We start from the raw sequence: 10,888 nt of genomic DNA on the forward strand, positions 1-10,888 counted from the left end.
GCCCCTGTCTGTCCCTCCAGCGTTCCCAGGAGGCTGCAGCAGCCCCTGCCTCACAGAGTTCTGTCATGCCCTCTCCTCTCCCCTCACTCCTTGGCCTTGCAGCTCCCAAACTCCCTTCCCTCTTGTGGGAGGCAAGGCTTGCCAAAGGCTTGGGTAATGGGGTCAGGGCACCTTCCTCATCCCAGAAAAGCTCCACCAGCCACAGGGCAGGAACATGTGCTCCTTCACCCCTGAGGGTGGGGGCCTGCAGCCCTGGCATTGGCACCGACCCTCAGGGACACAGGTGTGGGTCTGGACCCTGCTGCTGGTGCAGCACTGTGAAATTCCGACCCCAGAGCCGTGCACCTCAGACAAAACCACTCCTCTGGGCTCCAGAGCACAGCGAGCGAGCAAAGAGCTGCCACACAAGCACAGGCAGGGCAGCCCGAGTGCAGAGCCAGCCCACCAGGCACGGGGCACAGAGGATGAAGGCACCTCTGCCCTTGATCTCTCACACCCAGGGCACACAGCTCTCAGTAGCTGGAGGCAGTGTCAAGGCCACGACTGCAACATTTCGCTCTGGAAAAAGAGCATGGAAAAACCCAAAGCTAAACAGAGCTGCGGTTTTTTAATTAGGAAAGGAGATCTATTCTGTTTCAGTCCTTTGCTTCATCACAGAGTAGTCCTGAGCCTTGAAGGAGTTCTTAAAGGCCTTGTGCCAGCAGGGCCTTTAAGGAAGACCTCAGCAGGTCAGCTTGAGGTGTCCTGGGCTGCTGCCCCGAGGTAATCCTGGATGCTTCTGGCAAGAGGCTCACTGTCAGGGAACGCTGCCTGCTCCAGACATGAAACCAGGTACAAAGGGAGGGGCCTGAAAGGGAAGGGAGCAGGGCAGCAGTGAGGAGCGCAGCATGGCTTTGCCATGCCCTAACACATTTGCTCTGAGGTCCCCCCCACTCTGCCCTGCCCATCTGCTCTGTGTCAGCTCTTCTGTGCCCAGGGGGTCCCAGCAGAGCCACAGCCCCTCGGAGCACTCCTCAGGGCAAGCTCCTCAGACACCTGAACTGCCCTCACAGCCTGCCAGACTGCACTGCTGAGACCTCACCCAGCCCTCTACACACCTCCCCTGCCCTTGCTGCTGCCCATCCTCTCCAGGGGAGCTCTGGGAGAGCCTCTGCCACTGAGCAGCCGCCTCCTGCTTTCGGTTCAGCTTCCACAAGGCCTGCACCAGGTAGGAGGCAGCGGCTGGGTCACCTGCAAGACAGGAAGGAGGATCAGCCCTTAGCAGAGGAGGAGCAGGTCCTCAGCACTGCTGTGGGTTGCAGGGTATTGCAAAAGAGGCTCAGAAGCCAGACGAGGGCAATGAGTGTAAGGAGAGGTGGTGTAATGGGGAGGAGGCTGTCCTGGCTGTGTCACGGGCTCTAATTAACCCCAGGGCTGGCAGCCAAGGCAGATGGCATCAGCCCTGGGGCACAGCCTGCCACACCCCTCTCTGCACACAGACTGGGGTTCTCCTTGCAGGCACATCTGCACCCCCAGAGGGAGCAGCCACGGGCAGGACTGGGACCAGCAGGTCTGACAGATCCTGGTGAAGCTCACACCTCTTCAGCATGTCAGAGCACTCAACAGGAGAGAGCAGCCCTGTCAGCAGCACTAGCCATGCCTTGGCTGAGCTCAAGACATGAATGCTCCCTTTGCAGGCCTCTGTACTGCCAGGCATGGACATGCTGCTTCCTCAGGTGAGGAGCAGCTCCTGTACCTGCTGCTGCCAAGCTGGGGTTGAAGCAGGAAGTTTCCAAGCTCTCTGAGGGAACAAATTGTTGTCAGAGTTCTGAAATACTCCTCTGACAATAGTTTTGGTCTGTTTCTCCATGGCAGTGAGCTGATCAGGCCCCACAGAAGGATCTCTAGTATGTAATATTGCTAGTGGCCCTACTGTTGTCCTTGACACCTGAATAAATGTGGTATAAAGCATAAGAACTTCCTGCTGAAGACAGCAAAGCAGCCCAGGACAAATTTGTGGAAATCCCTTGAGTTCCTCACCAAAATGAGCCTGTTACCTGGTGAGATCTGCAAGCTGTGCTGGAAATCCAACAGGGCTTCTTTGTTCCTCCCCAGCTCCAGGAACTGCGTACCTCGCCCAATGAGAGAGAGCAACCTGATCTTCTGGAGCACCTCCACTTCTGGCTGGAGATTCTCTGCCACAGGAAGACACACACACCTGAAGACAGCATCCTCCAAACCTTCTCTCCCCTGTTCCCAGCAGGCTGAGCCAGGTTAGCAGTCAGGACAGGCCAAGCATTTACTGTGGGCTGCTCATCCTCCAGCTCTGGAGACACATGGCAAAGCTCAGCCTCTCTGCCAGGCCGGAAGAGGTCGGCAGGCAGCAGAGGGCGAGAGTGAAGAATGCCAAGAGCCCAGAATGTTACATGCCTGTGAACAGTAGCCTCAGCAGCAGCCTGGCCTTTGGCTGTCCCTTTGCACCACTGGTATGTATCTTTTCCCCAAAAACTGAACTGGAGAAGCTTTCCAGTTCACAGCCCCTTTAACTGCTACCTAGGCAGTGAAGGAGGCAGAGCCAAGGCCAAACTCTGCTCCAAAAAACAACAGCTAGTCTCTTCAGAGGCTTTAGCATGGCCCGAGCTTTGCACCCTGGGACAACTGCCTCTTGCCAGAGTGATGCCCACCGCCTTGCCCCTGTACCTGCTGCTGCCAAGCACAAGATCCTGACCCCGTCAAGGCCCCACACGTGTGCTGCTTGTGTGGTGTCCTACCTGTCCATTTGATGCCAGACCCATGAAGCTGGACACGCAGGAGATCACTGAGGCACCTGTGGGTAGGAGGCCAGAGGAGCTTTGGAGCCACTCCTGGGCTCTCAGGAGTGCCAAGTTGTCAGGGCAGCTCCAGTGCCAGGCTGTGTCCTGCCCTTGCCCCACCATCCACTGCTGCCTGCTGGGGAGGCTTTATCACCTGCTGAACTGTGTTACAGCTTCCTTGCTCTCTCCCAGCCTGGCCCTTGCCCAGCCCTGGTACAGGTATCCAGCTGCTCTCCAGGCAAGGCAGCACAGGCTCTCCTTCTTCTGGGACAGGAGTGCACCTGCCAGTTCTGCCCCTGGCAACGAGGAATCCGGCTGCTCCAGCCTCTCCTCCACTCGTAACACCCGTGGAATGAGGTCAGTTGTCCGGCTGATGACCTCCTCACACACAGTTATGGCATCCTGGTGCCTCCCAGCCTGCTCCAAGGCAGATGCTGCTTCCAGGAACACCTCTGGGATCCTGGGCAGAGCTGAGCTACCATCCAGGGGCACCTGGGGAGCAAAAGTGACATCAGTGCTGCAGAAGTGCAGAGCTCTCTGCCAAGCAGCATGACTCTGTGCATACTGGAACATGGAACTGCTGCCCAGCAAAGCTCAAGGCCTCTCCCACAGTCACTGGAGCCTGGTGGAGCAGGCAGAATGGAAAGCACTCACATCTCATAGAGTCAAGGCACCAAGTCCTTACTCTAGAAGTGGAGGACATCCAAAATCAGCTGACAGCTGCTCCCCAGAGGGAAGGGGAAGCTGTCTCTCCAAACAGCAGTGGTGAGTGCTCTCTGGTGTGAATCCAAAGGCAGACATGCCACAGGTCGGGAATGCCAGCCCCTACTTCATTTCCTTTACATCAGCCCCTATCTCATGTCCTTCACATCTCAAACCAGACACTGAAGCCTGGAGTGCAGGGCTGATGCCTGGGCCCAGCCCTTGGGACTGGGTTTGGATCCCTCCAACCCTCATCCTCCAAGTCACCAAGGGAGCTCTTTACCAGGACACCTACCTGCTGCTGCAGCCCCTCCTGAAGGAGGGACAGAAAATCCAGGTAATGTTCCACTGCATCATCCACCCTGCAACAGGAACAGGGCATGTGGTGGAAGGAGAAGTGCCATCAGCCAGGTGAAACCTGGACTGCCAGCCCGCAGTCTCTCCCCCTGCACCACACTCTCCATGCTTTGAGCAGGCCTACAACAGCAGCACTGAACTGGGCCATTTCCAGGAGCACAGGGAAAACTGCAGAGCCCAGACCAGCAGCGTGGTGCAAGCAGCCCAGAGGCACTGTTACCTCCCATCCTGGAGACAGCGCTGTGCCAGAAGGTACTTCACTTCAGAGGGGTGGCGATGGCGAAGGAGGGAAGGGAGCACTGGTGTGCGGACAAGCAGCTCTGTTCGCATTAGGAAATGGGGACTAGAGGAAGCAGCTGCTGGAGGGGATTTTCCCAGAGCCTGTGAAACAGGAACAGAAAAGATGATCAACATCACACTGGTCAAGTCTCAGGCAGCTGCAATCTTTTGTCACTTCTGACATCTGGAGATGCACACAGGCGAGCAGAAGTGCTGCACTTCACAAGCACAACCACATTGTTCTCACAGTGGCTTCCAGCAAGAGCCATGAGGATCACACAGGGGCAGGCAGACTTCTGTTCTCCACATGGCACCAGGAGATTTGCAAGATCACCCAGATCACCTCGGGTTTTTAGCTGAGCTGCCTGGAACACCATCTCCCATTGCAGCCTCAGACCTAGTTAGACCATTTGTAAGGAGAGAGTTCCCTCTCCTCTCTGTATGTATCTGACAGTTTTCAAACAGCTGAAGAGATAATTCAGGGTCTACTGCTGTGACCTCTCCCAGGCAGCTTCACCCAGCTAATGCACTCTGCCTCACTGCAGCCAAAATCTGCCCTTAAAAGTCTCTGTACTATTGCATACTTTACTAAGAGATTGATACTTTCTGACCTGAGAGTTTAACCTCCCAAGCCACCACAAACATGAACTAGGACCCAAGGTCTTGCCACATCCAAACGTGGTGCTGACAGGAATTTCAAATCTTGCTGGACTCCTTCCTGCCCACTCGCTGAAGGCAGCACTGTGCTATTTTGGGGACTCCCTCCGGGTCAAACAGCCCCCAAAAGGAAGAAGCCTGCTTTTGAAGCTCCATGCAGGCTCTGCTGGGAGACTCATTCTGGCAAAACTCATCCCAGAACTACAGGAACCAGACAAACCTCGTAGAGTAGGGTCAGGGCCTGCAGCTCTGCATCGGTCTCTCCCAGTTCATGGTACACTGCTGCCACGTGGGACAGGGCAGGAAGGCACTGGAAATCTACCTGGAGTGCCCGCTTCAGGTGCTGAAGGGCTGTCTGAGGCTTGCCCTAGGTGGATGGGAAGACATGCATGTTGAAAGCACATCCCGCTGAAGTCTCTAGCATTTGGTAGAATCCAGATTCTTGCTCTGCTTCCCCAAGAGATCCCCACTAAGCAGGGCAGCAATTTAGCCAAAGGCAGCCCTCCTCAGGTTGGTTTTTGAGCTTCTCTCTCTGCAACAACACTTTGCAATCAGCCAAAATCTTGTCATGGATTTTGCAGCCTGTCCAAGGAGGCTGGGGCCACAAGGGCAACTTCTGCTCAAGGTCTTCCCTCCCTGAGAGGCCTTGGATCACACAGAGGCATTGTGAGCCTGAGCCTCCCCACCCCACAGCTGCCTTTCCCCTCTTTGCTGTCATTACCATTCGCTGAGCGCAGCAACCGAGGCAGGTGTAGATCTGGGCCAGGATATTCTTGGAGCAGAATCCTCCTGCAGCTTCCTGAAGGAGGGAGAGGGCAGTGGGGAAGTTCCCAGCCTCCAGCTCCTGCAGCCCTAGGACAGACCCAACATATTGGCTCTGTGGCTCACTATTGTGTCCCACCTGGCCCCAAACAAATGTGGTGCCCTTTTCTTCCCAGAGCCATAGGGATTTGCCTGATGCACAGCCTGACAGTGCCAAGCTGCCATCTTTGCTTTAGTGCTTTTGCAAGAGAACAAGCTACTCAGTGGAAATGTCCAGCAGAAATAACAGCAGCTTCCAAGCCCAAGATGTTTTGTTTGGCCCAGAACAAGGACAGGGGCATGTGCTGGGCAGGTTCACCTCCACGTTCCTCCACAATGACAGCAGTGCAGATAGGGAAGCACACACAGAACTTCAGATTTTTTTTTAGCACATCTGGGTCATTTCCCAGCAGGATGCTTTGGGATATCAATTAATTAATATTTATTACAACTTGTTATTTGCCTTTTCTTCAGTCTTCTTTGCAGGCTGCCCTCTGAGGCTGCTCTCACACAGCAGCACCACACTCACATCTGCCACTTCCCTGCTGGAAGTGCTGGTACCACCCTTGACTATTGGCTCCAGCTCTGTGGGCCAGAGCTCCTGCCCTGCCTCCTGGCAGGAAGGCCCTGTAGGAGCCCAAGCACAGCAAAGCAGGGCTGGCTGTCCCTGGAGCTGCTGGTGTTGTCAAAAACAGTAAAGGAGAGAAAACATCCAGGGTGGAACACAGCAGCCAGAGGAGATGCACTGCTTGCTGTGACACCGGGCTAGAAAGCCTCACAACAGCTTTGTGTGGCTCTTGCAGCACCACAGTCTGACAGGATCAACATGCTTGCAACAAGACAAGTTCCAGAAGAAAAGAAAATCTTCATAAATTCCCTGCCAGCTTTCTGCTTTAAGGTCACTGCAGGGCCCAGACACCTCCCCTACAGTCACAGACAGGCAGAGGAACCCTGTGATAGTGCAGAGAAAGGATGAGCTGGGGAAAAGCAGGGAAGCTTTTTGAATATGGAATGTAAAGGCTGAGACTCAGAGGCTCAGCCCAGACCCTCTCCCAAAGGAACAGCCCGAAAAACCCCAAGGACCAGTTTGCTTGGGAAGAGAAACCAGGATAAGGGCAGGGAAAGTGGTCCTGGGACAGAGCAGCAGGACAGTGTGCTGGCCTGAGTTCCTGTCCCCCACAAACCTTGCAGGAAGGCTGCTGCAGTGCAGAGGATTTCCTTCAAGTCCTTGGCGCTTTGTACAAGGGGCAGGGAGGCCCCCTCAGGAGGGACCCGCCATGCCTTGATCATGGAGAGGAGTTTGTTCTGCCCTTCACTGCAGTGGGCTCTTCCTGGGTCCTGTGAAGGCACAGAGGGAGCAGGGAATGCTGAAGGGATGCAGGAAACACTGGTCCAAGTGCACAGAGAAACAGGTCCCACCAAACCACTCAACACTGCTCCCTGCAGTGGGAGCAGACTGGGGAGCAATGTCCTACCATCTGTTCCCTTCAAAAACAACCCCCTTACTGCAGTGATTCCTGCCTGGCCTGGGGCAGCACCTCCCCACCTCAGAGTGGGGTGCACCTCCAGGGCCTCCTGGCATGCAACAGAGCTGCTGGAGTGCATTCAGAAAGACAGGACCCATCAGCAGGGAAGGTTCTGCATCCCACTGCTGTTCCCTACAGAGTCTGCAAGTCCATCTGCAGACCTCTTCCAGCCTGCCCAAGCCTCCTGTCTGACACACAGAGATCCAGGGTCCACACAGGCAGAATATTCTGGGATCCATTAGCACTCTCAGGGCCATCAGGCTGTGCTGGGATGCCACGGGGCAGATTAGTCATGCTGACTGGGCTCAGCTGTCCAAGTGCCACAACAACATTTTGCAGAGTGAGTTTTATGACAAACACAGTATTTATGCCAGCTCTGTTGGCATCTGCCTGTGCCCAGTTACCTCAGCAGTGCTCAGGAGCTGGAAGAGGCCAGCAACACTTCCCAGCTGGCTGGCTGCCAGCCACCAGGCTGCTTGCAGGGCCCCAAGGCGGTGCAGAGGTGCCTGCAGCTCCTCCACGGTTACCTCCTGCAGCACCTTCTCCCACAGCTCCTCCGTGCCAAGATCCTGTCCGCAGGCCCCACAAACCTCCAGAACTGAAAAAAAAAAAAAAAAAACCAAGCAAAAAGACCTACAGCTGTGAGACAATGCATTGGTGCCCTGTGACAGACACTCTGGATGCAAGAGGGAGAGAAAGCCTCAAACAAGCACAGGCTCCTCATAGTGATGGAAAGAATGGGATTGCAGGGCTGGCCTGGCCTCAGCAGAATGGAAAACAAGCTCTAAGAGAGTGGAGCTGACAGCAGCACACTCAGGAGACAAGACACAGCACAACTCAGAGCTAGACCCAGCTCTGCCGAGCCCTCTTGGAGTCATTTGCCCTCAGGTAAGCATGTGCCAACACTGCAGATCCACCTCTGAACTGCAGCCTGTTTGAGTGAGCTTTCTTTGAAGCTAGCACACCGTAATTAAAGAAAACAGTAATTTTCTACTGTCACTAAAACTTTGCTAGAGACTCAGAACCTTATAAATTAAAAGCTCTTGTTTCCCTTGAAACCTCCAGCCCATCCCTGCAGGCAGCAGCAGGCAGGCAGCTGCACAGTGTCCTGGCCACATGCCACTCCACCTCCAGCTCTTACAGGCAGAGCCTGGATGTCTGCTCACAGTTCCCCCATCTCCAGCCTTTCCAAGCACAGCCAGGCGTGCCTGCCCACAGTTTCCAGGTGGAGCCAGGCATGTCTCCTCTGTTTCCCCCATCTCTGGCCTTCTCTAGCAGAACCAGGAGTGTCTGCTTACAGTTTCCACACCTCCAGCCAGTCACCAAGTACCTCCAGAGCACAGAGAATGGCATCTACAGAGAATGCTCTGCTCACCCAGAGAACTCCCCAAAAAAACAACCACATCTTACCCCTGAGGAGCCCCTGGCGTATTCCTTCTGCTTCTCCATTGATGGCAGAGTCAGATGCTCCCACAGTGAAAAGCAGGGAGTTGTAGAGGACAGTGAGTTCCAGAGGCAGGGCAGGGAGGGCAGCCGGCAGCCCTGTGGGCACAGCCAACCCAACAAGAAATTTAGCTGGCTAAGAATAAACAGCTGTCTGTGCCCAGGTGGCAACACCTGGCTTGGCGACAAGAGAAGTGGCTTGGCAAGAAGGTTTTAGTGACTGTGGTGTGATTTAGCCACCTGGGAACTGCAGTACCAGACAGACAGCATGTGTCAGCACTCCAGGTGCCAACACTGCTTTAGACATCCATCCCCCAGCCACCAAAAAGCTGCAGTCCTCCAGGAGTTAGGCCTTTCAGCTGTCCCAGAAGAGCATCAACAGCCTACTCTGCTCCAGTACACCTCCACCCTTTCACACACTGTGTCTCTCTCCTTATCACAGAGTCTCAGAATGGGTAGGGCTGGAAGGGACCAGAGTGGCTCATCTGGTCCAATCTCCCTGCTCCAGCAGGGCCGTCTCAGAGCATGTGGCACAAGATTGCATCCAGATGGTTTTTGAGTATCTCCAGTGAGGGAGACTCCACAATCTCTCGGGAAAATTTGTTCCTATGTGCAGTCACCAGGGTAAAGTTATTCTTCATGTCCAGGTGGAGCTTCCTGTGCATCAGTTTCTGCCCATTCCTCCTGCCTACTGCTCAGCAGCACTGAGCAGAGCCTGGTGCATCCTCTGACCCCTCCCTGCAGACATTGACAGGTATTAATGAGGTCCTCTGTCAGTCACCTGTGCTCCAGACTGAACAGGCCCAGATTGCTCAGGCTTTTCTTGTAAGAAAGATGTTCCAGTCCCCTAGTTATCCTCATTTCCCTCTGCTGAACCCTCTCCAGGAGTTCTGTGTCTCTCTTGCATTGAGGAGCTGAGAAAACTGAAAGTAAAGCTGCCTCACGTTGGGCTTTCTCTGCACCACACCTGTGTCAGAGAGCCTCTTCCCTGACTTCCCACAGAAAAGGGTGTCTGACTTTTGTTTTACAGAAACCCCAAAGCTCCGCTCAGCAAGTTGAGGTGGAGTCTGAGGCTGGACAGTAATCCTCTTGCTGGCCCAGGTCAGCATAGGGCAACAGAGATCATTTCACCTTGGCTTGTTTCCAGCACTGGGATACTGGAGCTGAAACCGGCGGAGCAATATTCATAAACTCAAACACAAGAACCTCCACCTCAACTTGAGGAAGAATTACTTTATGCTGAGGGTGGCAGAGCACTGGAACGGCTGCTCAGGGAGTTGTGGAGTTTCCCCCTCCGGAGACACCCAAACCCCACCTGGATGTGCTCCCGTGTCACCTGCTCCAGGTGGCCCTGCCTTGGCAGGGGGTTGGCTGGCTGATCAGAGATCCCTTTCAGCCCTGATGATTCCGTGATTAACTCTGCAGGCCCCGTTCAGCACCGGGCAGGGGGTTTCACCCCGCCGCCTTCACAGTTTGTTTCCCGCCCCGGGACACCGGAGCTGCATCCCGGTAAGGCCCCCACGCTTCCGGCCCGGGCGGCGGCGGGAGGTGAAGGCGGGGCGCGGCGGCCGCCACTCACCGCGGATGCTGAGGAGCAGCTCCCGGGACTCGTCTCGCAGCTGCCGGCGCGCCCGCCGCGCCTCTCCGCCGCTCCGCGCCGCCTGCAAGGGACGCGCTTACCGCGGGCCCGGCGCGCCGCGGCACCGGCGGCAGCCCCGCGGCGGGGAAGGGGGCGGGGGGGAAGGAGGAGGGCGTGCGCACCGTCCAGCGCCCGACCAGCGCCCGGCTGTGGGCGGCCCAGGCCCGCAGGCAGCTCGGCTCCGGCCCCGGCTCCGGCTCCGGCTCCGGCTCCCGCTCCGGCCCGCGCCGCCGCTTCTTGGCCGCCGCCATCTCCCGCCGCCGCCTTTCCCGCCCTCGCCGCTGACTGGCGGGAGCGGCCGTCACCAAGGCAACAGGGAAGCGCGGGGCCGAGGAGGGACAAAGCTCGGCGCAAGGCGAAGGCGGCAGCCCCGGCTGGCGGGACCGCCCGGTCAGCGAGTGCCAGCCCTGCCTCCGTGCGGGAGCCCAAGGAGCCACACACGTGCGCTGCCCAAGCGCTTACCGAGCCCCGTCAGGCTTCTAGCTGAGACCCCTGCCCTGGGGAGCCTGTTCCAGTGCCCCACCACTCTCCTGGAGAAGTCTTTTCCTGAACCCCGAGAGTCTTGGACCCCAGTTCAACTCCCCCGACAGGTTCAGGCCGTTCCCTCAGGTCCTGTTGCTGATTCCTGCAGAGAAGACATCAGAGCCTAACGCCCCACCTCCCCTCAGGAGGAAATTGTAGATGAGGGTTCC

General features: G+C 56.4%; 1 protein-coding gene and 1 long non-coding RNA gene across 3 annotated transcripts; one reads left to right on the forward strand and one right to left on the reverse strand.

The window, feature by feature from the left end:
* Positions 1 to 711: 711 nt before the first annotated feature.
* Positions 712 to 10,804, reverse strand: FANCG (FA complementation group G). 2 transcript variants are annotated; one of them, XM_064404512.1, is made up of 14 exons: positions 10,319 to 10,804; positions 10,137 to 10,218; positions 8,525 to 8,656; positions 7,519 to 7,712; positions 6,773 to 6,926; positions 5,509 to 5,639; positions 5,008 to 5,154; positions 4,072 to 4,232; positions 3,790 to 3,856; positions 2,947 to 3,284; positions 2,751 to 2,806; positions 2,037 to 2,174; positions 1,098 to 1,230; positions 712 to 847 (listed from the first exon to the last, which is right to left on the reverse strand). In XM_064404512.1, exons 1-14 carry the CDS (start codon positions 10,445 to 10,447, stop codon positions 730 to 732), a joined length of 1,980 nt encoding a protein of 659 aa, XP_064260582.1. In that variant the 5' UTR covers positions 10,448 to 10,804; the 3' UTR covers positions 712 to 729. The 2 variants fall into 2 exon arrangements, with proteins under 2 accessions (XP_064260582.1, XP_064260583.1); XM_064404513.1 differs by lacking the exons at positions 10,137 to 10,218; positions 10,319 to 10,804 and adding an exon at positions 8,798 to 9,863.
* Positions 1,202 to 8,138, forward strand: LOC135290600 (uncharacterized). The gene is made up of 2 exons (XR_010353355.1): positions 1,202 to 1,715; positions 2,095 to 8,138. It is a non-coding gene; the product is annotated as an uncharacterized LOC135290600 (long non-coding RNA).
* Positions 10,805 to 10,888: the final 84 nt, after the last annotated feature.

Source organism: Passer domesticus, chromosome Z, assembly GCF_036417665.1.
Source record: "Passer domesticus isolate bPasDom1 chromosome Z, bPasDom1.hap1, whole genome shotgun sequence".
In the NCBI taxonomy this organism is placed as follows: domain Eukaryota; kingdom Metazoa; phylum Chordata; class Aves; order Passeriformes; family Passeridae; genus Passer; species Passer domesticus.